General features: G+C 28.7%; 2 protein-coding genes across 2 annotated transcripts; one reads left to right on the top strand and one right to left on the bottom strand.

Moving 5' to 3' along the window:
• Positions 1-14,957: 14,957 nt before the first annotated feature.
• Positions 14,958-19,094, top strand: LOC8270572 (receptor-like kinase TMK4). Its single transcript, XM_002520583.4, has 2 exons — positions 14,958-17,586; positions 18,137-19,094. Exons 1-2 carry the CDS (start codon positions 15,336-15,338, stop codon positions 18,631-18,633), a joined length of 2,748 nt encoding a protein of 915 aa, XP_002520629.2. The 5' UTR covers positions 14,958-15,335; the 3' UTR covers positions 18,634-19,094.
• Positions 19,095-21,781: 2,687 nt separating this feature from the next.
• Positions 21,782-25,718, bottom strand: LOC8270571 (serine carboxypeptidase-like 45). Its single transcript, XM_048377674.1, has 10 exons — positions 25,466-25,718; positions 25,292-25,396; positions 25,069-25,164; positions 24,774-24,866; positions 24,629-24,699; positions 24,170-24,520; positions 23,951-24,078; positions 22,976-23,068; positions 22,755-22,872; positions 21,782-21,966 (listed from the first exon to the last, which is right to left on the bottom strand). The coding sequence occupies exons 1-10, from the start codon at positions 25,716-25,718 to the stop codon at positions 21,826-21,828; spliced, it is 1,449 nt and encodes a 482-aa protein (XP_048233631.1). The 3' UTR covers positions 21,782-21,825.
• Positions 25,719-26,826: the final 1,108 nt, after the last annotated feature.

Here is a 26,826-nt window from a genome sequence, read left to right on the forward strand (position 1 = left end):
TTGGCTCTATCCACCTCAGAATTCCTTTACTAGATATTTTGTGTCTCGGTACAATGCCTTCTTGTACTATAAAATGACATTTCTCCTAATTTAGCACCAAATTGGTCTCCTCACATTTTATCAATACCTTCTCCAAATACTCCAGACATTCTTTAAATAAATTTCCATGGACAGAAAAGTCATCCATGAAAACTTTCATAATATCCTCAACCAAGTCACCGAAGATAGGCATCATGCACTCTGAAAAATGGCTAGTGCATTACACATTCTGAATGTTATTCTTCTATACATAAAGGTTCCATAGGGACATGTGAACGTAGTCTTTTCCTGATCCTCAAAGGCTATTAGAATCTGAAAATATCCCGACAAACCATCTAGAAAACAGTATACTCATGCCTTGATAATCTTTCTAGCATTTGATCAATGAATGGTAATGGGAAATGATCTTTCCTTGTGGCATCATTCAGCTTTCTATAGTCAATGCACACCCACTACTGTCATATTTCTTGTTGGGATTAGCTCATTATTTTCATTCACCAGAAGAGTCATGCCTCCTTTGTTCAGCACTACTTACACTGGTTTTACCTAGGAACTGTCTGAAATGGGATAGATAATCCCGGCATCAAGAAGTTTAATCACCTCCTTTTTCACTACTTTCTTCATATTGGGATTGAGACGCCTTTAAGGTTGCACCATAGTTTTGAACTCCTCTTTCATAAGAATCTTATGTGTGCAAAAGGAAGGGTTGATTCCCTTTATATCTGCAATTTTCCAAGCTATTGCCCTCCGCCTCCTTTTCAAGAATTCTAACAGCTTAGTCTTTTGGTCATCCAGTAATGCAGAACTGATTATTACTAGTAGCTTGGATCCTTCCATAAAAAAGGTATACTCCAAATGCTCTAAAAGCTGCTTGTGTTCCAAAGAAAGCGGATCTTCAATGGAAGGCTTCATCCTTTCCTCTTTTGATATCTCGATAGGCTCGAATGACTACTTTCTCATTAAACTTGCTGGCTCAAGCTAGGCTAGCTATTCCAAAGCTCTTGGCATCTCACATTTCTCATATTCCTGTACTAAATATAAGTCCAAAGGATCTTTAGCAATAATAGATGAAATACAATTCACAGTCTCATGCTCAATTCTATCATTACTAACATCCATGTCATCAAGTACAAGCTGATGTTTCATGGCATAAAGGATCTAAAAAGTCACTTGCTCTTCCCCTACCCTAAGAATAAGCTTACCATCATGAACATCAATGATGGCCCTAGCTGTTCCTAACATAAGGGAAACATCAACAGTTTCATCCACATCCATAACTATAAAATCCATAGGAAAAATAAACTCTTGAACTTTTACTAACAAGTCCTCAATGATACCCCTAGGATATATAACAGATTAATCAGCCAATTGAATGCTTAAGAGTGTTGGTTTAGTTTCTTCCAGCCCTAGTTTCTTGAACAAATTATAAGATATAACACTAACGCTAGCCCCTAAATCAGCAAGTGCATTATCAATATTTAAATTACCAATAAAGCAACGAATAGTAAAACTCCCTAGGGGCTTTTAGCTTTTTTGGTAGTCTCCTTTGAATGATCACTGAGCTCTTTTCTGAAAGTTGCACCATTGATGATTCCTCGAGCTTCCTCTTGTTAGAAAGGAGTTCCTTTAAGAACTTAGCATACTTGGGCATCTGCGATAAAGCTTCTACAAAAGGTATGTTAATATGCAACTGTTTAAAGAGTTCAAGAAACTTACTAAATTGTATATCCAATTTGTCCTTCTGAAGACATGTTGGAAAGGGTATTATGGGTTGATATTCCTTTATAAAAGGGGTAGGCTTGGGTGTTGCTTCTACTTTATCCTATACTTCAGCCTTTGTATCCTTTTGTTCATCATCAACCTTCTCAGTCGTAGTAAATTTTTCTCATCTACTTCATTCAGCTTTGTTTTTAGCTCTTTACCACTTCACAATGTGATAACCTTAAGCTGCTCCTTAAGGTTGGCTTTTATATTGCTCGGCAAACTTTCTTGAGGCCTTTCACTCAAAAGCTTTGTGATCTATCCTATTTGATTCTTCAAAGTCTTAATCGAAGCTTGCTGCTTTCTAAGAGTAATCTTAGTAGTCTAAAAACTTATTTCAGATGCCGAGATAAATTTCTTCATTTTCTCCTCTAGATTACTCCTTCTAGGAGGAGCCTGCTGCTAGTTTTGCTGCTGAAAACCTGGGGGTGGAAGTATTTGCTAATTCTGGTTTCCCTAAGAGAAATTCAGGTAATTTCTCCACCCCGGGTTATAGTATTGCTGTAAGGATTGTTCTGCTGCCTAGAAGCATTTTCCACATAATCAACCTGCTCTGGCTTAACAAAGGTATTGTTGTTTTTGGCAATCTTGACTTTGATAACCACCTCCACACCAATCACAAGTTATAACTTATGCCTGTCTTCCAACTAAAGACATAGTTAAAGCATTCATCTTCTTGTTCATGGCTCTAACTTTGCATTTACAGCTCCATGGGGTCTACCGCCTGGATTCCACTCCCTTTGACTCAAACTTGCTCTCTTCCATGGATAGTTTATAACTGTCATATCTTCAATAAGATCCATAGCTTGCTCAAGAGTCTTATTATTCAATGATCCACCTGCTGCAGCATTGATAGACTGTCTACTTGTGTAATTCAGTCCATTAAAAAATATCTAAATTTGTAGCCATATAAGTAAACCATATTGTGGACAGCTCCTCAGTAAATCCTTGAAAGGTCCTAGCAATCATACAAGGTCTCATTCTCTTACTCAAGAAACCCTACTATGTCATTTCTCAACTTGGTCATCTTAGAAGGTGGAAAGTATCTCTCCAAGAATTTCTTGGCCAACTGATTCCAGATTGTAAATGTCCCAGCTAGAAATGACTTCAACCACTTCTTTAGCTTATCCCTCGATGAGAATGGGAATAGCCTCAATCGAATAGCATCATCCCATATCCCATTAATCTTGAAGATATCGCAAATCTCTAAGAACTCATCTAAATGGGTGTTTGGATCCTCATTGGGCAAACCATCAAACATGCAATTGTTTTACACCATCTGAATAATTTTGGGCTTGATCTCGAAGTTCTTCGCTGCAACATTCAATCTCACAATACTCAATGTAGCCCCATTAAGAGTTGGACGTGCATACTCTTGCATGGTTCTCTCTCTAGGTGGAACTGTCATTCTTAATTATTCCTCTTCTTGGTTTGGTTCTCCTTCTTAATTCTAATTCTGTAACTCTGCTACCGTTTTAACTAAAGCTCATTCTCGTTCTTCTCTTTGTTGCTTCCTCAAAATTCTTTCCAACTCTAGTTCGTAAGCGAATAGTTCCGTCGAACTAGCTCGAGTCATGCACAAATTCAAGTACCTAGAGAAAATACAAACACAACAAAGATAAATCAATAAAAATAAAAATGCTAAATCACTAGCTTTTAAATTACTAATAATATCACAGTAGCAAAGAGTCCCTAGCAATGACGCTAAAAATTTGATGCATGCTATCCGCACACTGCAAAGTGCACCGATCTTATCAAGTAATATAATGATAAATAAAAGTATCGTTCCACTAAGACCTAATTGTGAGTATTACTTTCAATCATATACTAATGTTAGCAATCAAAATATTGTTTGGGTGTCATAATATTTAAAAATAAAATAATCTTAAAATTAAAGATTTAAAAATAATTGATAAATTTATCAAGGATAAAGCCTATTTAGGTAGTGAATCCTCATAATAAGTTAAGTATTTCATGAAACAAATACCAATTAATTCAAATCAAGAGTTGAATTAACATTCCATAAAATTAGGTTTAAACCTTTCTCAAGTTATTAAACCCCTAATTCCTAAGAGGAGGGAGAGGAATCTCTTCTCAAACCCACTCACTTAAGTCATGTATTAAAATTAAGGAACTATTGAACCAAAAGATCTTGTAGATATCTCTAGTATCCCAATCAATCCTCAATCCTTAAGATAATGATTAATTCATAAAAATTTATTTCTAATTAGTTTATGAAAACAGATTCCAATTAATACGTCGACTTATTAATTGAAATATATAATTAAGCAATCAAAGGAACAAAACAACTCATGAAAAAGATTAATTGCATTAACTTTAAATCAATCCATACAAAATAAATTAGGGTTCATCAAAATTCAAATAGCAAGAAAATTAGTTCCTAGATATTACAATAAAGAAGTAAAGATTAGGGAAAGAAGATCTCAAACTAGTTATGGAAGAGTAAAGATGAAATTCTTCAATCTTCAATCTTGAAAAGTAATGAAGGAGATGATATTATTCCTTAAATAATACCAATCAAAACCCTACAAATGAAAGAAAAATGAAGTTTTTAAGTGTTTCTCTCTCTAAAAATGAACATATGATGAAACTCCCTAAAACAACCCTAAAAGTTCCTTTAAATAGTGTGTTTTTATAATCCACATGTTGGCCACACGGGTACCACACAGTTGTGGGGCGTCCTTAGCTAAAGATCATTCTTAAAAGTTCTCTAGTCATACGGGAAGGACACACTAGCATGTCCTCTTCCTATGTTGTGTTTTGAAAAATTGGCCATCTTTTCCATCTTCCCTATATTTGATATATAACAATTAACTTCGTTATGATGTTTTTTTTTATTAAAACCCTCTCTTAGGTTAAAGAAGATTAAAAATTAAAAAATAATTTTATCATTAAAAATTATCGAAATGATTTTAATTTATTAATAAATATTTTTATTTATATTTTCAAAAAAATTATATATACTATAAATAACCACTAACATATTAATCATTCACCCTTATTCATAAATAAAAATTAAAAAGGATAAGAGCTTAATAGTTTTGCTAATAATAGTTTTGCTAATAGGTTATCATCCATGTAACTATTAACTCTAATATTTTAATCCCAATTCAATGCACCTTTAAAAGTAGGAATGGCAATGGATAGGATAGTATTATACCCTTACTTATATCCAAAAGGAGATATATTTACCCACATTCTACTCATACCTATTTGGGTAATAAATATTAAGCTCGTGCTCATATCCATAGGGTTTCGAGTAACCTATGGATAATTCATAGGTAGCCATTAAAATATAATAAAATCTTTATAAGATAATATTATTGTGACTAAAAAAATATTATTTTTATAGAGATTATTTTATTTATCTATAGATATTTTATTAATTATCAATAAATAAATATTTATTAATTTAAAAAATTTATGTTTTAATTATTTATTTAAATATTTTTATTATAATTTATGTATGAGTTATAAATAATAATAATAATAATAATAATAATAATAAAAGAATGTAGTCAAGAGTTAGTGTGCATATACATAGAATTCAAAAGCTAACATTTATTTATATAAATAATAGAGATTATATACATATAGGCCAAATAAATTTGTTATTTAATATGTTAAGCGAGGTAGTACATTGGCCTAAGATGAGATGGAGAGATTTTAATATTCTGCATCTAACTTTAAAAAAGAATTAGTGGAGTATGAATATAGATATAAGTAAGATAGTTTAGTATTCATATTTACCCATATCCAATATATTCTTTTCGGATATGGTTATCCGTCCTCATTATCCAATCAACTTTAATACTCATTATCCAATCAACTTAAATATTATTCAGTTTCAGGTGATTAAGGGTAGAGTACAAATTGACATCCCTATTTAACAGAAGATTGGTGTCCCACATATAAAGACAAATGCATATTTTCTCAAAGGAAAATATACGAAGTGATTAATAGCAAATTGGAGCCCAAATACAACATTTGAAGCCCATTGCATATCAATGAAAGTTTTGGGCAAGGAATTGGTCATTCTCTGTTGTAAATTTACCATGATTCCAAGGATGAGTTAGCCCACCTACAGGGACATGCACAAATACAATTTTGCAAGTTTTAGAAGAAATTGAGTCCGAATTTATTGAGTTTTTTGGAAGAATAAGGATCACTAGTTTTCTCCCTTTCTTGTTACTTTTAGATTCTGTTCAAAGTTTATTAGGGCTGCTACAGAATCGAGCTATGAATCGAGTTAAGTCAAACTTTGATTATTTAAAGCATATTTCATTTATCATTGAGCTAAGTTTAATATAAAAAATTATTTATCTTATGAATTTAAACTAGCTTAACACCGTATTTTGGTTGAAATTTATAAAAAAAAAAATTAAAACTCATTTGCAAATCTAAAGTTTATATGTTTTCAATGAAGTACAAATTAATTTAGAATTCTACATATTCAAATTTGTTTATAATAAATTATAGCTAAACTAAATTCTACCTAGAATTTTCAAATGAATTCTATATTAATTTGTTACTGTATTTCATAATACCAAAATATTTCTTACAACTTTATTATTTTTATTTTACTTTCTCTCTCATGTATTTTTCCAGAAATGAAATGAATAATTTTAAAAAAGATTATTTTAATAATTTTAAACGAGCTTAACACTTTCTCTATCATAAATAAAAGATTACTTTAAAAAATTTATAATAATTTTAAAAAATAATTTTATTTTTTAATATAATCAATCTTATTTGATTTTTTCTATTTAAAATATCAATTTTGATTTTTTAATTTAATTTAAAAATCAATATTTTTATTGCAGTCCTAATTGCTAACTAAATTATGAACTTTCAACTTTTTAACAATTTTAACTAGCCCTTTTGGAATTTATAAGTTAATACCTATACTTTTAGATTTTCTTGATTATACTATCTGATGAAAAAGTTTAAAAAATTTAGTAATAACTGTTGATATGGCAATCGATTTGATGAACAGACAAAAAGCAGACTCATGAAATATACACCTTTAAAATATAACAATTTTAGTAATCACTAATATTTTTTTATAATTTTAACATTAGAGAGCAATATCTTTTATGCATTTTCACAAACACATCATATGTATTACTGAGCACTTTACGTTACACATGCCAAAGTACTTTAACTAGCTAAAATTGTTAAGAACCTCAAAGTTCAAATTTAATTGGTAATTAGGCCTTTATTATATCCACTCTTTTTTTAGAGAATGTGTAACTAACTCTCTCATTTTTGTCTAAAAAAAAGCTTAAACCAAATATATAAAAGTTTGAATTAAAATATCCATAAATTTTAAAAATTATATACTAATTAAACCTAAACGATAAGGTCACTAGCCAAATTAAACTTTATTCCTTAAAAATGCCACAAGTCTGCTCTTCATAGAACTCTTATCATATGGGATGGTGTTCACCTGCAAATAAATTACAAGATGAAAAATAGAGATTAGTCTTACTTTTTTAATAGTGACTTCATGCGACTAAGTTATATATATATGTATATATATCAATGTTCTTAAGAAGAATAAAAAAGAGCAATTCTCTAGTAACACACAATTAATAGAAGGATCAAGTTTTGGAATCTTGAACTTGTCACTCTGGAGAATTTAATTCAAGCAGGAGGTTTTGATTTCACCAAGAAATTGGGTTGCAAACCTAGGTTGCAATATATGATCATCCGAATTAAATAACCACAGAATTTTGAGAGATAAAATATTTAGAAAATATGAGTTAGCGGGAGTATTTAGTTCAACTGTTTAGGTTAGTTGTTAGCTGATTTATACCCAACGGCTGAACAACCCTCGTTTGATAAAGTTTTAGTATTAGTTGCTGATAGCTGATTCAAACTCAAACAACAACTGATAGGATCAACTATCCTATTTTAGTGCTATCCTATTTAAATTATATACTTCATGTTTCCTTTATTTTTATTCAAAACAACTGATTCTTTTATCTATAGTATATGCTTATATAATTTATATCAATCACGAGTTTAATTTTTATTTCTTATTATCATGATTAACAAAATAATGATTAGCTTTCCTTCATAAATTAAGAATTATCAACAAATATTAACTCACATTTTTACCTGTATATATTCACACTTCTATTGGGTTCAGAATTCTGTCTTTAGATGTACTCACATATCTAATGACTTGTAATGTTCTTATACTTTCATAAGAGTTCTATTATTCATGTGATTGAAATACATTAGTTAAAACTGAAAAATATTAGTCTGTTTTATATATTCATTTGTTTTTTCCTTTTTTTTCTTTATTTGGTAGTATACCTTGAGCTAAGTGGCATTTATTTCTCACTATTAGTCTCTTTTCTTTCAGTCAAACAACTGGGACTTAGTAAATTATATTATCTATTTGAACATAATTAGATTGTCTTTTCATAAATTATTAAAAATGATAAAATAAAGTCTTAATCTAGGATGAAATTAATATATAAATATTTAATTACGTTTATGGGTTGCAATATGAGTGGGAAGAATAAAAGTAATGGAAGGGTTGCATGGACTAGCAAATAATTTAATTTTTTTATTTATATATTGGGAAGGATGGTCTTAGGTAGAAAATGAAATTAAAGTTATTGATACTTCCTTCACTAAATAACAATTAAAACACAAATGGGATTGGATGAAGGAACAATGGAAGTTGTGGAAAGAATTAAAAGAAAAGGAAACTGGATTAGAATGAAATCCTACTAATAGTACAATTGATGCTCTTGCTGAGTGGTGGGATGAGAAAATTCAAGTATATATTATTTTAAATTTAACTAATTAAATAGATTAAATTGATTTATGGATTACTTTTATCTTTTCTTTACATATGTTTTAGGAAAATCCAAGTTTTGCAAGATTTGGAGAAAAAAAAAAATTGGACAAAGACTTAATGAAAAATATGAAATTATGTTTATGGGCATTGTGACTAGATGAGAGTTTGCATATGCTCCATCATCTGAAAGTTTACCTTACAATTTTGAAGAAGTGGATGTTGATGATGTGATTCCTATGGAGCAGGCTGCTAATGTAGAAGAAGTTTTTGATGAACACTAGAACGATATTATAGGTAGAACATCTATACACGAAGATTCATTTAGCCAATTTGCTTATGAAAAACAAAGGAAAGAATATAGGCATAAAGGCTCTTGTACTTATACATATTAGTCACCCATCCTCTTCAACTTCAAAATTTATCTATCAAACACCTCTAATTACAAGATTGGCAATAGTTTAATACCTGACTGGCTACAAATTAATTCGTGATGCACACACGTTCTGACCTGTTGAATATCTTGACATATAAGCTGTATTCCCTAATGTGAGATTCGTTTGAGCTTGATCTATGACAAAATTGGCGGTTCTTTTTGTACTATTTTTATTTTCATAACAAACAAACATTAAAGTTAATACACACAAAAGAAGTAAAATGATTATATAGCTTATTAAACTTAGAGTTAGCATCTTCTGGACACTTAAATCTTCCATCAAAATCCATCAGGAAAACATGATGGACGACTTTTTTAATATGCTACCCACACAAAAAATATTAAGACTTCCTAAGCCCCATCACTAGGTACTTGTATTATATTTTATCATATATATATATATATATAAGTTACATTATTTTATGATGTTCACATGTTTCTTTTTAGGAAAAAATTGCTCATTAGATGATGGATGTCAATAAATAGAAGGAAATATTATACCTTATAAGAGAGTGAGATATCATCTATCCGAATTTTAATATAGTAGTCAATCAAAGAGGTTGAAAGAGATTTTCAATCGGTGGCAGTCGTCTCTTAGAAATTGCATTGAACGAACTTTTGAAGTTTGAAAGGCAAGATGAAAAATTTCACAAATAATGCCTTCATATCCATTTTATATGCAATGAGATATTGTAGATGCATCAATGGCACTATATAATTATATTCGGAAAAAAGCATTAGCATATTCATTATTTCAGCGTTTTGATCAAAGTCTTTTGATCCATTCGATAGTTCTAATAACATTATACAAATAAAAGAAAATCGAAAGAATTTAAATAAATGTTCTAAAAGATAAAATTACCTGTAGTTTAATAAATATAAAAATAGTTTGTAGTACAAATTATGCATGCAATTGATTAAATAGCTAAATAAATTCTAATTAATAACTTGATACATTTTTTATAACAATTAGTTATATTTTATAATATTTTTATTAATATCATCACTAATAGATTTATTAATTTTTATTCTCTTTATTTATATACTATAAATTAAAATATAATATAAATATAAATTATACCCATATTAATCATTTTATATAATACCAGCCTGAGCTTAAAAATATTTAACAAACACCTAGTGTCAACATATGGCAAAATACAAGCTAAGCTCTTGAACTACCACCAGCGGTGGTTTATGATTATAATAATAATAATTATTATTATTATTATAGCCAAGGACGAAAGCTTAAGTAATAGAATTGTCATTGTCAGCCGAAATGCTGGTTTAAATGCAACACAGAGAAGAGTTAATCATATTGTTTCAAATAAAAATATATTGTGTTGACCAAACTAATTTGTCTATTATTATCCTCTTAATAATTCCATTTTTTTTTTTCCGTTTAAGAATATAATAATAATTTAATAATAATATTGAATTCTTGCTTCCAATGACCTGGCGTGAAACTAGGAGCAGATTGAGTAATTAACAACCGATGATCATTATTATAAAAGCGATCCCTTTTTTTATATTAATTGGAATTATATATTTTTAGTGAGTGGCCGATTATTATTCACGCGGCGGATCCTCACGTTGTGGGCTCCACGCGTTAACTGTGGGCCCCTGAGAATTTTAGTGCCGGAGGACACAGTTCTTCTATGTCACGTTGCAGTGTGCTGCGCACGATACCGCCCATCGCAAAGCCAATCTCATCGTTTGTTTGTTTGTTTTTCTTTTTAATTTATTTATTGGACGGTAAACTATGAGTAAATTATATAATAAAAATAAAATTTAATAATTTTAATAATTTTTAAAAATTATTAATTTAGCCATGATTTAATAAAGTGACTATAATTTTAATTTAATTGAATTATTTATTAAAATTAATCAATGCGAATAGTAATATAAACATCAATTAAAAAATAAGAAATCTGAATTGATGAATTATAATACTATATTATTTATATATGTTACTTAATTTTAAAATTTTTATTTTTTAAATTGCATTGATGTTACTATGTTGCTAATTTAACTTTACTAAAATTGTATTTAATTGACCAAATTATAGTTAAATCGATAATTTTAAAAAAATTGACTAAAATAGTAAACTACCATAAGTGTTTCGATTTTTTTAGACAATTAATTCTAAAAATAACCATTCTCAAATACTCATTATAAAAATAAAAATTTATTTAATATAAAACAGTGTGTTCAAATTTAAAAACTATTTAATAATTTAGTATCTCACATTTTATTATTACTATGGTATATATATATGTGTGATTATTACTATTATTTCAATATTTTAATTTTATTAATTTTAAAATTTATGTGTAAAATTAATTAACAATAAGTTAACAATCTATAGATATTTTGTAATTCAGAAAAATATTATTTAAATATAGATAAATATAACTGAAAATATATCAAATAATAATTTAACAAACAATACAATCAATAATACTAAAAGAAAATTTAGTATTTTGAAAAGAATTTCTAATAAATTTTTGATATTACAAAATATTTTCAGTAGAAATAAATATATTATACTAATTGTATTTATATACTAATAAAAAAATTAGTATGCTATATTTAATTATTGTTTAATCATAAAATATTGTTTAATATCTTAATTATATTATAATGTTGAATGTAACATATCATGCATGCAATTATTAGGCTGGACTCCTATTCTATCACAAGATTATTGAGCAACATCAACTCCTTATAAATTATAAACAATACTGCACGCGCTTTGTGCAGAATAAAATTTACTTTAACAAATACAATTAATATCAAATAAATTTATATTAAATGAAGTTTTTATATATCTATTAAAAGTCTTTATATAAAAAAAAAGTCAAACTCAAAAACGAACATGATTTTTTTTTATTTTCTCAATTAATTACATTTTAAAAAAAAATTAAACTGAAAATATTTTTTTTGTGAATAACAAAATGAAATATTATTAAAATTAATATGATATAACTTTTAACTTCAAAGTCATTATAACTTTTAACTCTAAAGCCAATTATACATACTTGATGAAAACGATAATTTATATTAAACAAAATTAAAATATTTTAAATAGAAAAATAACTAGAATAAAATATGAGTTTAAATTAAATTTAGTTTTAGCAAAACTACAGATAAAATTTTGTTATTTAAAGATAATAATAAAAATTTGATGTCATAGTTAATTGTTTATAAATAATATGTGGCAAACAATTAATATTATAATTAAAAATTATGTGTAATCACCTATTTAGTAAACTTAAATTCTATGTTTAGCAAAAAATTAATATTTTATAATTAGAAATAACATGAAAATGAGAAATGTCACTTTCTAGTAAACTTATAAAATATGTATGGAAAAAGACTTGTCGAAATTTCAGGCGGACTGAGTTCGGGCCGAATTAAAATTTTTTTTTTTAACTATAGTTACGAGTTTAGTTCTGCGAGTTTAAAATTTTGACTAAGTCCTACCCGCAATAAAAATGTAAAATATTTTATATTATAATGTTTGAATCGGACTAAATTTGTGGGGTGGATCTTAAAAAAATAATATTTTTAAATTCATCAAAAAATAATATGGCTTTTTTAGGTTCAGTGCGGGCATATCTAAAATCAAAATTCGTGTTCAAACTAAAAAAATTTCAGAGGAATTTAGACGGATGGCAAATATCCAAATCCGTAAACAGGTCTAATAGTAAACTATTATTACGTTATTCTTTTGTTTCAGTTTTCATATATATATATATATATATATATATATTAAATAAGATGATTTTTTGAATCCAAACGACTAAAATCATGCACTTTTTATTTTGTTTAGGTTGGCAATTTGCATCGTGATATTTAATATTATTGTGTGAAGACATATATAATATAAAGATAGTGAATTTGAATATTTGTTTAATTTATCATATTGAAACTTTAAATCCAAATATAAACATATTTATTATATAAATTACATGATATGATAGTATATTCGTTGAATAAATTAAATTTAAAAAAAGATTTTAAAAGTAACTTTTAATTTTTTGAAAATAATCCATATTTAGATATTTACTTTTTAAACAAAAGATTGATGGAAGTCTTCCTTTATCTTTCTTTTAAATAACGTGAGATTTCTATGATCTCATATTTATTGTAATTATAACTATGCTATATTTATTTATTATTATTATTATTATTATTAATTTATAATTATATTTTACAAATGTAATATATCATCTGTGAAATTTTCATGACATATTATAATCAAAATTTACCACATTCAATATTTAAATTTTAAATATATAGTTGATAGAGTTAATTGATAAGTAACTTATTTATATTATGTCAATATGTCCTATTATACTTTAACCCAAATAACTAAATGTGTCATTCATATTTTAAATGCGTCATCAATTTAAATATTAATTTCTTTGATGTTTATGATCTTTTATAAGCTTGTAAACTCTTCAGTAGTTTTTATATATTTTGATACACTGTTGCATTATAAAAAATTAAAACCAAATGTAGTTAATGGTTGTTTAACAAAAAATTTGATGAAAAAGTTTTTAGTATAAAATAAAAAAATAAAATATTTTTAAATGTCAAAGAATAAATAATTTAATATAAATAAATACAGAGTATATATAGTAATTATCCCATAAATTATTATTTATCTTTAAGTTTGATCATCATTTCTAAAATGGATTTAACCCTCTTAACTTATAGTTTAGAACTAAATAAGACTAATTTCAACTATTTTAATAAATGGGTTCAAAATTTATATTTAAGAGTTAAATAGATTTAAATTTTAAAAAAATTATGAATGTATCAATTATATTCATTATTTAAGTTAATAAAGTAAAATAAAATCTAAATAATATTAATTTTAATATTAAAAGTTAAAAATTTTATTTTTTATATATTAAAATCTTTTTCTGTTTTATTAAAAAATCAAAATTAAATATTGCTGCCTATATTTCACTACCATCATCGACTTTGCCTAGATTATATGAGCATCGCTGCCATTAATTTCATAAAGTTTAGTTAAAATTTAGATCCATTTAGCTTTTAATTGGAAGTTATAAGTCTATTTATCAAAATAATTAAAATTGAACTCTTATAGTCTTGAGTAGATTTATCCTTCCTAAAATATATATTTATATAATCTATTATAATTATATCTTATAAGTTTTTTTAATCCAACTATAGTTTATTAGTTTTAAAAATGATGGCCAAAATGATAAATAATGCTCAAACTATATGCTATTTTTATATTTATTTATTAATTAGTAATTTAATTTTTAATTAAATAATAATTTAGTTTCAAAAATAAAATTTTAATTATATTTTTATATTTTATTATTAATATAGTTTTCTAATTAAATAATAATTTTAATTTTAAAAAATATATTATTATTATATTAATTAAGAATTTAATATTTTATTATATAATAATTTTTAATTCTAAAAATAGTAGTATTTATTACATTTCTAGCACTAGCTTATATATAATTAAAAAATAAACTAATAAATACCTTAAAATAATCTTTATATTATTAAATTAACAAAATTTTACAATATCAACTTTTTTAAGAAAATACTTAAAAATATTCTAAATTACTATTATTTTAAATTTTTTATAAATAATTACAAAATATTAAAAATTTATATATAAAATTTATAATAATAACAATTATATGATACACAATTATAATCTAATTTCATGAACTAAATAACAACTTCTTTTTTTTTTTTTTTTTTATGTTTGAGATTCTCTGTCAATTTTCTTTAAATGTTTCCATCAGCATTACAAATTTTTTTAAAATGCAATGGTAGAAACAAAACAAAATACAGTTTGCTAGAATACCAAATACCAAAAAGAAACAACAGAAAGAAAGAAAGAAATGTTGATAAAAGTTATTACATTTACTGTAAATCTTGGCCACCAAACTCTCAAAAAATAAACTAAAAGAGAAAATTATTGTTTTTGTATTCCATTAAACTGAAAAAGCAAAACAAGAAAAAAACAAAATATAATTTGTAAACAAATCACAACACACACAATATTCCCTAACCCCTAATCCTTCTATAGCTGTCCATTCATAACCATCATCATCATCATCTTTAGCTTAGCTGTGTGTTTCCCTATTCAATTGTCATTCATTCCTCTTCCACAAAAGAAAACCCCAAATTCAAAAAGTCACATTCAAAAGGAAAACCCAAAAAAAGAAAAAAGGAAAAAGAGAAAGAAAGACCAGCATTTTGATGGGTCATCATCCTTTTCTCTTCCTTTTTCTCCACCTCCTCCTCTCCTCCGCCGTTGCAGACGACGGAGCCGTCATACTCAATTTAGCCACCTCCTTAACCCCATTACCCACTTCATGGTCGACAAAATCCTCTACAGGTTTCTGTGATTGGAAAGGTATAACATGTGATAATTCTAATAGAGTCACAGTTATTAATCTTTCGAATAAAGATCTTTCTGGTAGCTTACCGGAAGACCTTTCTACCCTTACCCAACTCAAAACCCTTTCTCTTCAGGGCAATAAGCTTTCTGGGGATCTTCCAAATCTTGCAAATTTATCGAATTTGCAATCTTTGTTTCTTGATACCAATAATTTCACATCTATTCCATCTGGGTTTTTTAAGGGTCTTACTAGTTTGCAATCTTTAAGCATTGGTAATAATATCAATCTTGCCCGTTGGGAGCTTCCTGTTGATCTTGCTGAATCTACCACTTTGAATTCTTTACAAGCTAGCCAAGCTAATATTGTTGGTTCTATTCCTGATATTTTTGCATCTTTACCCAGTTTGCAGAATCTTAGATTGAGTTATAACAATTTGACAGGTTCTTTGCCACCTTCTTTGGCCAATTCTGGGATCCAGAATTTGTGGGTTAATAATCAGCAAATGGGTTTAACTGGTACTATTGATGTGCTTTCTTCGATGACCCAGTTGTCTCAGGTTTGGTTACAGAAGAATCAGTTTACGGGTCCGATTCCAGATTTGTCGAAATGTGATAGTATTTTCGATTTGCAGCTTAGAGATAATCAGTTTACTGGAGTCGTTCCTGCTTCTTTGGTTTCCCTTCCGAATTTGGTTAATGTTTCTTTGTCAAATAATAAATTGCAGGGTCCTTCACCTGTTTTTCCATCATCCGTTACTACTGTTGTTAATGATGGAAAGAATAATTACTGTACTGGTTCTGGGACACCTTGTGATCCACAGGTGGCTATTATGCTTGAGATTGCTGGTGCTTTTGGGTATCCAGTGAGACTTTCTGATGACTGGACTGGGAATGACGCTTGTTCTGGTTGGGATTTTGTCACTTGTGATCCACAGAAAAGAGTTACTACTGTGAATTTAGCCAGGCAAGGTTTTTCAGGGAGCATTTCTCCTGCATTTGCTAATCTCACTTCTTTGAGGAATTTGTATCTGAATGATAATAATTTGACCGGCTCTATTCCTGATAGCTTGACCAAACTTACACAGCTTCAGGTTCTTGATGTTTCCAATAATAACCTCTCTGGGAAAGTTCCAAAGTTTCCGAGCTCAGTAAAATTTATCACTACGCCTGGGAACCTTCTGCTTGGGACGACAATAAGCCCTGCTGGCAGTCCAGGATCACCTGACACAAATGGCAGTGTACCGAGTGGGGGCGCATCCTCGTCAGGTTCAGGAAATCGTAGTGGGATATCAGGAGGTATGATTGCTGGCATCATTATAGCTGTTATTGTTTTTGTTGCTGTTTTGTCATTTGTGTTGTATAAATATAAGAAAAGGAACAGAAGGTATGGGGATGTGGAGAAAGACGGCAGTGAGAAGGCATTGGGGAAGAATGGAGGACCGAGTGGGGCTAATGGGTATAATGGATTGCCTACTGAATTACATAGCCAGAGCAGTGGTGAGAGTGATCGCAAGATGTTTGAGGGTGGAAATGTTGTAGTGTCAATGGAAGTTCTTAGACAAGTTACGGATAATTTTAGTGAGAACAATATTATAGGAAGAGGTGGTTTTGGAGTGGTGTATAAAGGGGAGTTGCATGATGGGACTAAGATTGCTGTGAAGAGAATGGAATCCTCAGTGATGGGAACTAAAGGTATGAAAGAATTTCAGGCAGAGATTGCAGTGCTTTCAAAGGTTAGGCATAGACATTTGGTTGCTCTTTTAGGTTACTGTGTCAATGGTAATGAAAGACTCTTGGTCTATGAGTACATGCCACGGGGAACCCTGGGACAGCATTTGTTTGAGTGGCAAGAGCATGGCTATTCTCCCCTTGCATGGAAGCAAAGAGTTACCATTGCCCTGGATGTGGCAAGAGGAGTTGAGTACCTGCATAGCTTAGCTCAACAGAGTTTTATTCATAGAGATTTAAAACCTTCAAATATTCTTCTTGGGGACGACATGAGAGCCAAAGTTGCAGATTTTGGTTTGGTTAGAAATGCACCTGATGGGAAGTACTCTGTGGAAACGCGACTAGCAGGAACATTTGGCTATCTTGCACCTGAGTATGCTGGTAAGTGTTTTGCGTTTTTTTTGTTCTCTGAAACATATCCTAAGCTTGTTATGCAACAGAAATATAGAGATGTACCATTGCTGTTTGTGGCAAGATTTCAGCAGTTCGGAATGCGAGGAAAGCCTGGAAATTCTAGGATTCTATGCTGGAATACATAATTAACTTTGTGGTAACAATAGTAATGTCATATAGGCTTCTAGTAACACTACAAAATGGTTATAGGTTTATTGGTACCATTTTCATCTCATTTCCTTTATTTCTCCCGTTTTCTTATTCTTCATGGGCATTATGTCTCTTGCATGAATCATTATACTCTTTGATCGTGGTTTGGGGTTATGCGTATGCGTAACTTCTTATGAGCAGCATTACAGTTGATGCATCTCCACATGTTCTTGTGGATTACAGTCTCTGCAATGTTTAATTAATTCTCAATGAATTTATTTTGACATATTCGTAGTGTTTATGATAAGTTGGAACATGGATTTTGTTAACTTCAAATTTTGGATGTGAAGCTGGTTTCTTTATTCTGATTTATTTTGTTTATTGCCAGCTACTGGCAGGGTGACCACCAAGGTAGATGTTTATGCCTTTGGAGTTGTTCTAATGGAGATTATAACCGGAAGAAAAGCTCTGGAAGACAACATGCCAGATGAGAGGGCTCATCTAGTTACATGGTTCCGCAGGGTCCTAATCAACAAGGAGAACATCCCAAAGGCAATTGATCAGACTCTCAACCCAGATGAAGAGACGTTAGCCAGCATCTACAGAGTGGCTGAGTTAGCAGGACATTGCACTGCTTCCGAGCCATATCAGAGACCTGATATGGGTCATGCAGTAAATGTCTTGGGGCCTCTTGTGGAGCAATGGAGACCTACTAGCCAAGAAGATGAAGGTGGCATAGATCTCCATATGAGCCTTCCGCAAGCTTTGCAAAGATGGCAAGCTGATGAAAGTACTTCCTCTTATGATATATCATACTCTCAAACGCAATCAAGTATTCCCTCGAAGCCCTTTGCGGAATCATTTAATTCAACTCATCTTCGATGACAAAAAGTGAAGATCAAGAAGCTTTGGGAAAGATGGAAAGGGGAAAGTAAAGAATTGGGGGCGCAGCCAACCCACCAGTAATCTCCAGAACTATATCACGGGTTTCACTGTATTTATTGATTTTGTCATTTCTTGCGTGATATTAAATTCTTAATTTGATTGAATCTGAGCAGTAGAGCTATAAGTTGTTTCTATTGGGTTCTTTGTTCTTAACCTATTGATTTGGCAATGGTGGATCAGAAGGGCAATTTCTTTCTTTTTTATTTTTCACTTTTTTTTTCATTCTTTTTCCTGTGGGGGAAGAGGCAAGAGAGCAACAGTGTTGTAATATAATTCCTGGATTACATTATTATGATTTTTAGTAAGGTTTTGCTCTCTGTGTCTCTGGTTGCTTTATACTACTCAATTACTCAGTAGCATTGATATTCTCTGAATGGTAAGTTTGGCATTGTTTATTCTCATCTGTTTTCATTTTTACTCTTTTGTATCTTTTTCTTTTCTATAGCTGCTTTTGGAGAACTTGACTTCTGGAGAAGCAGAGTAAAGTATGCAATCTGCAAAAGCATGTTCCAAAACAAACTGCTACTAGAACACAGCTATGACTTTAGATGTTCCTTTGGGGACAAGAAAAGGCAAAGCATTTCTGATAATTATGGCATTAGTTGTAAATGGAATGGATGTGAGCTGGAAGAGAGAGAGAGAGAGAGAGAGAGAGAGAGAGAGAGAGAGGGCTTGTTGTGTTTTGACTGGTGAGCCACACTTAAATTAGGTATATAGATTGCGAGTTTGGTAGACTTCAACTGAAAGCCATCTCAAATCAAACTGCTGCACATGTTGAAGGGATCTTTGTCAAAACCCTCTTCTTAAATTCTTCTTCTTCTTCCTTTTTTTTTTTTTTTCCTTCTTCTAATTGAAAAGAATTGTTTATGGAGGAATGCACAAAGAACCCATAGATTGAGATCTTAAAGCTGTCATAACTACCACAAGTATAATGGTAGTTGAAAATTATTGAGAAATTTATTGGTGTATAATTAGCTTGCATCCAGAAATAACAAATGATTTGAGCTGGTCTAATTATATCCTCTAACCATTCAAGGACAAAGTTCAATAAGTCCAACAAAAGAAACACAAACTCAATAACATATGGTGCGTTAAGTCCAATTACAAAAAAAAGAATAAAAAATAAAAAATCCAATCATCCACAATAGAGCCACTGGCCTGTGAGCAAGCCACCCACTAATGAACTTCCATGTAGCACTTTGTGATTTGCCAAGGAAACCGTTAAAAGTACAGAAAATAATAAAACATATTTTATGATTAAACGCTTTTACATTTTTAAAATTATACCTTTTTATAATAAAAAAATTACCTTCTATTTTAATTTCTCTTACATTTTAATGCTTTACTGTTTAATAAATATTATTATTTTATAATAAAATATTAACTCTCGATTATAAAATTATTTTGTATGCAATTAACTATCAAAATAATTTTAAAAAGGATTACTAAAGAGACCTACATTAACTGTTTGTGCTTTGCACATGAGGATTAATGTTTCTTATTTTTAATTATTATTTTTCACATGAAGTAAAAGAATAAATTCCTGAATCCAAAAGAAAAAGCAAAATCTTTTAGCTCTAAATATTAAAGTTTTCCTTTTTCTATATTCAATATTTTTCCCAACCCAAAAAGAAAAAAAGAAAAAACATAATTTTTCTATACAAAAATTATTAACAATAATTTTCTAGGCATCAACAAATGCCACCTAATTACACTTTTCCCTACCATAAATTAAAAAAGAAAGAAGTAACATGAAACATATTTTGCTAGGCATAAAAATATTTACACAAATAGTTCTTTATTTAATTAGTATAATATATTTAATAATTCATCAACCAATCACTCATGTTGTTCCCATTATTATCAACAAAAAATGTTGTTCATATTTAGATTTGCATAATTGTTCAATTAGTATAATATATTCATACTTGTGTGTATATAAATTATTAATGTAACTTATTAGAAACTAAACTTGTAGACAGTCTCTAATAGATATTCTAATTTGCACTGTGTCTGATTAAAATTTATAAAATATATTTATAAATTTAAAATTTATGTACTTTGATTTTGATTGAAGGAAATGAAAGTTAATTTAAAATTTTATATTAAATTTTTATAAAATTAGTTATAACTAAAATAAAATAGATAGAATTTTTAAATAAATTTTATATTAGTAAGCTAAAATATTTTATAACACCAAAATATATTTTTTAATTTTATTATTTTTATTTTATATTTTATCTTTTTCTTATCAAATAAAATAAATTTATTAATAAATTCCAACCAAATATAATATTACCAAGTAACTTTAAAATTGGATTCTATAATTCAAATCTCACCGATCCAAGCATTTAGCTATAAGGTTATCATATGAATTGCTTAAACAGAAATTGAATAATAGTCTAGGAATTGCATTAGACATTTAAATTCATTATTAAAATAAAGTTTAATGGCCACTAACTTTATCCCTTGGTCTGTGTTATAAAATTATCAACATCTTAATTCAAATCTTTATATATTTAACTCAAATAAATTTTATTATAAAAAAATAAATAAAAAAATAAATGAGTAAGACACTTTTTCTTGAAAACTAAAAGAATAACTTTTAACAATATTTTATAATTTGAATTTAATTAAAACAATAAATGAGTTTTATCATCGTCACTCTCATCACAGCTATACTTACTTCTACCATCCCATCACTCACTACTATCACTACTGTCACCTCTCTCACTATTATTACTAGAAAAAGACAGTAAGAATACATAATAATGGTAATATTATTTTAAATTCTTTTTTGAACTAAAATGTTAATATTTATTTTTAATTTGAATAACTGAATTGAATTTAAAATAAAATATATTTTTATTTTCTTATATCTATTCTTTTTCCAAAAAGTATTCAACTTATTTTTTTAAAAAAAAAACTTAAATAAGTCATATTTACAAAATCTTGAATAAAAGATTCAATTTTTTTTTTTTAAAAACTAAATTGAGTCCAAACAACATCGCTTTCTAAATCTCACTTTGCTACTTCATTATTCCATAAAGAGAGAAAGGAAATGGCATTCATTATTGTTGGGCAAGAGTGAAGGGTGGAATTCATTTCTTGAAACTAAATCAATGTTCTTAATCAGATAAGTGGGCTCCCAGATAGAAATGCTTTAAATAAAGCTAGTGATCTCTTGGGTGATGACCAAGGTGCCATGTGAGATCCTCCTCTAATAGTAGCATATGTCAAGATGTCTCCATAAACTTGTGTCCACCCACCAACCTCAAAAAGAAAACAAAGTAACTCAAACAAATGAACATAAATAAAGTCATGAATTTAAGAATCAAGTCACCATTTGGGTTATCTAATGTGTGACATCTCTGTTATGACACAATATGAGAATATGAAATAAAAAATAAAAAATTAAAATGTTAGGAAAATATTAATATATATAATATTTATCAAATATTTAGAAGTTATGTTAATATTTTTAAATAAAATTTGAATGAGTAATAATTATTTATAAAAAGTTAAAACATAAAAATAATAAATGACTATTTTAAATTTTTAAATATATTATTATCTTTATTATTATAAGAGATACAAATTAGATATAATTAATACAATTAATATTATTGGTCATGTTGGCATATAATAAATATTATATTGTGCAATTTGTCTATTAAATTACTAGCTAATATTTATTAATTTTTTTTACAATAGCTATTTACTATATATCAAGAGAAAAATAATGTATGAAAAAAATATATAGAAATTTTTAGATTTTAAGGAATTAAAAATATTAATATAATAAAGAATTATATAATAGAAAAAAAGTTAAGATTTATCTATAAATAGAAAGCAAAACATGTCCGAAAAAGTTAAAAAAGAGTGTCTCAAAGTAAGATATTCAATTTCATGGAAAATATTTTTTTTTAAAAAAAATTTCTTAATAAATAAATAAAAATATAAAAAAATAATTGAAAATGTCTTTTAAATTTTCAAAACATATTTAAAAAATCTCTATAAAGTTTCAGTGTCTGAAATGTATTCGATAATAGCAAAATTACCTGTTTATCTACTAACCAACCACTGTAAGTGGTGGTTGCATTCAGTTTCAGCTTCGTTGCCAAACCATTTACCAAAGTTCTTGACCCAATAAATGGAATGACTGAATCTTGATCTCCACTGTAAAGCAAAGGTCATTGTTAAAACTTGTCTTACATGCTATAGCTGCCATTTTTCTTTTTTTCTTTTTTCAGTAAGAGATGATAAAGCATAGTGATCTTACCTGTATACTAGAACCCTGATGCCAGAACTAACCAGTGAGCCTACTACATCTATGGTAGGTATCTCAAAGTTTCGACGATCATAATACATTACTCTGCAAAGATGCAGATATGTTATTCTAGAATATGAAAATATAAAGCAATTTATGGTAATGTATAAGTATTCTGAATATTTTATATTTAAATATTTAGTAATTCAATATTAATAGATAATATTAATAAATATAAGTCACTCTTTAATTCACTTGATATATATTTTTAGAGCAGATATTTATTTTAGAATAGAAAAATATTTCCAAAAGATGAATCTAAATAAGCATTTGACTTCTTATAAACATATACCCTATAATGAGTAGGGGAATGATAATGTATTTTAAGTGTTTAAAATGATTTAATATTAATAAGCAATACCTTTTGATGGAAAATTCTTGTTTAGATTTAGTGTATGTCACTGTTTATATACCAAACTGATAGATGATTGACATATATTTATTAGTTTTAAATAATGAAAAATGTATCAATTATCCAATATCAAAGTATAAAGTATTCATACACGTGTTACTCTTCTATTTGTTATGGTGTACATATCAAGCCTAAATAAGAATTTTCCGCCTTTAACATACTCATAATACTCGGTCGTTTAATAATAATAAATAAATGAAAAATTCTTATTTAGGTTTGATATATACACTACAATAAATAAGAAATCAGTACGTATGTATGAGTGATTTACATTTTAATATTGAATGATTAACACATATTCCATTATTTAATACTAATGAATATATGTTAATCATCTATCGCCCATCTATCGCCTTGATGTATAGATGAGGACATACACCAAGTCTAGACAAAAAAATTTCTAAATATATTGTCACTTTTCTATTGGCTTGGTAAGTATTTTCTCTGTGCATAAACTGTTTCTTTCCGCCCACAATTAATCAAGTTATATATGAGAGAAGAGAATTAGTATTTACCGGCTGCAGAAAGTCCAATTGGAGATCCCTACGAGCTTGGCATGAAGAGCATCTTGCACATCTTTATTGTTCAAATATTCAAAAGACTTTTCTTGTACACAAAGATCTATATTCTCTGCTGCTTCCTCCTGTAAAGAGACATGCAAAATGCAATGTCAGTTTGGTGCTAACTTATTAGTAGAGTTTGGAGAATTATTGGTCCATTACTAGAAATCTTACAGATTGATCAGAAGTTGCTTGAAGTGATTCACCTAATGGTGAAAGCTGAAACTTTGATATCAATGGATGATTAAATGATTTAAGTAGTGTGACAGCTTGCAAATATGATGGGCAGACATCAGAAGTGACATCATAGTCATCAATTGCGTCAGGAATTTCTATTGATAATTGATCAGCTACAAGTTCACAACCTGACGAAAGAGAGCCACTCATGTACTCTCTCATTAGCTGTGAAATGTTACAAGCCGTATTGACAAGTACGTAGGTGTAATCTGATATCAACCCATGAGACCAGTAAAAGTCACCCTCTGAGTTAAAGTCTGTGTTGAACTCCAAGAGCGGATTTCCTATCTGAAAAAATCAAATAACAATCTCATATATTATTTGAAAATGTTAGTCTAGCAAGGATTAAAAAAGGGTGTCATCAGAATTTAATTCTTGTTTCTGATTTGCACTTACAGCTATGCCCTTCAAATTAAATTTTAATCCTGACTGAAGTATAAGGTTTGCAAGTTGTGGGACATAGTGACCTGCAATGGAGTTTAGAGATTGAGTTCTCTGAGCAAAAGTGCAGCTTTGTACTTGTTACGAAATCCAAATATACCTGCGTAGCTTTCACCAGTGATGAAGAAATCTCTGCTCATGTACTCGGGGAATTTGAGGAACCACTGCTGCAGAAATACAAGATTGTCTTGTGCTAAAGGAAAAAAAAAAAGAAAATTTACCAGTATCAGTATCGGTGAAAGAATCCAACAATTGGCTTAGCTTAGGCCCTGGTGCCTGGCCTGACTTGGGGAGCCTAAGGTATATATAATGGCTTTTGGTATGTAAAATGGGAGGCTGGTAGGTTAATCTGAAAACGTTTAAGCATTTAACTCTGGTATGGGAAGAATCATAACCTGTGATAGTGTCATTCACATTATCATAGAAAGATGTATTGACAGAATAAGAGAAACCAACTCCTGCGGGTGTTTCCAAGTATAGCATGTTTGCTTCTGCAATACACAGCAAATGTGAAACTTTTAGCTATTAATTATTTCTATCCTATACCAAAAACAAACAAAATGAAAATAAAAAGCAAACAAAAAAAAAAAAATGCATTCTTGGTTAACTAGTATGCACCTTTGTTCCAACTATATTCATTTATGACTAAACTCTCTCCACTACTTGGCCTGAAGGGGCCATGCTCAGAAAAAGCTCCTGCTCCAAGAGAGGAACAACCAGGTCCTGCAAGAAAATCCCACTCAATTAATATCTGTTACAGGCATGGCAATGACTCGAGTAAAATGGTTATACCTCCATTTAACCAGAGAACTAAAGGCTTTGACGCAGGATCAGTTTCTGCTTCAACAAAGTAATAGAATAGTGCTCTCTGTTGCTTTTCATCAATGGTAATGTATCCTGCATATTGCTGGAAACTTACTTGTGGTTGCCTTGGCAAACTCACTATTTTATCGTCTTCTTTGGAAGATGATCCTACTGCAGCATTGCATTTTATTATCAAAGTTATGCAAATCACAACCATTACAATCCATGACTGAGTTTGCATGGTGTACAGTAGTACAAGAGAGAGCTACAGAATATGAAGGGTGTCAAATTTTAGTGGCTTAGTTTTGGGTCATACAAATGGGACATTTTATAGCTATCAACCTGAATCATAAGACAAAAGATGCACAGTATATTATATTCATTTAAATCAAACTATGCAACATTTGCAACAATATAGAATGTCAAACATAGTAATATGAGAACAAGGCCACATTGTAAAGCCCTTCCATATAAGATTGACCAATTAAAGATGCAGAAGAGACTTGAATGAAGGCAAAGGACAAGCACAAAATTGATGTAAGATAATATCATTGCCGGCTAAATTAGTTGTGTTTCCTTTCGTAAGCTTGCTCCATTACGAAATCACCTAAAAGCATCCACAACAAATATACTTGCAGACTCATTGTTAGCTTTATTACCTCGGTTGGTAGTGTTACTTTCTATAAAGTAATAGACCCGGATATCTTTCCATCTATCGATAAATCGATAGATAATTAATATATATTCATTAGTTTTAAATAATAAAATATATGTTAATCATTCAATATTAAAATGTAAAACACTTATAACCTATTTATTATAATATATGTATTGAATCTAGGTAATAATTTCATATATGTGTAACTAATTTTTTAATTTTGTAATATCTATGAAATAAAAAGTATTAACTAATATACCGTCAGTTAAATACTAAAATTCAAAATTTATTTATTAAATAACTTAAATATTTTTAAGACAATTAATAATAAACTTAAATAATGATGTTTATGTATTTTACTTCAATCATCTTTAAGTTAAGGAGCATGGGATTAATAAAATGCAATGATTGACTATACTCTTTTTACAATTAATCTCTTAATAAAAATAAAGGTGATTTAATTTGGTGATTTCTATTTATAGCGGATATACATTAATGAATAGTAAAATCACACACACACACACATATATATATATATATATATATATATATATATATATATATATTTTTATATTAAAATATTGACATGTACTCAATTATTTAAAATTAATAAATATATATTTATTATTTATCGGTCGGTTACAAATAGAATATACATCCAACCTAAGAATGCTCTTAACAAATTAATTTA

Source organism: Ricinus communis, chromosome 1, assembly GCF_019578655.1.
Source record: "Ricinus communis isolate WT05 ecotype wild-type chromosome 1, ASM1957865v1, whole genome shotgun sequence".
In the NCBI taxonomy this organism is placed as follows: Eukaryota; Viridiplantae; Streptophyta; class Magnoliopsida; order Malpighiales; family Euphorbiaceae; genus Ricinus; species Ricinus communis.

Bases quoted from the DNA above. Each gene is read 5' to 3' on its own strand.
- LOC8270571 (XM_048377674.1), bottom strand. From the start codon at position 25,718: ATGCAAACTCAGTCATGGATTGTAATGGTTGTGATTTGCATAACTTTG. The intron at 23,069-23,950 runs GTAAATACTAAT...GCATCTTTGCAG, and splicing joins AATTGGACTTTCTGCAGCCG to AGTAATGTATTATGATCGTC. The intron at 21,967-22,754 runs GTAATTTTGCTA...TTTCTTTTTGAG, and splicing joins GTTGGTTAGTAGATAAACAG to GTTGGTGGGTGGACACAAGT.
- LOC8270572 (XM_002520583.4), top strand. From the start codon at position 15,336: ATGGGTCATCATCCTTTTCTCTTCCTTTTTCTCCACCTCCTCCTCTCC. The intron at 17,587-18,136 runs GTAAGTGTTTTG...GTTTATTGCCAG, and splicing joins TCTTGCACCTGAGTATGCTG to CTACTGGCAGGGTGACCACC.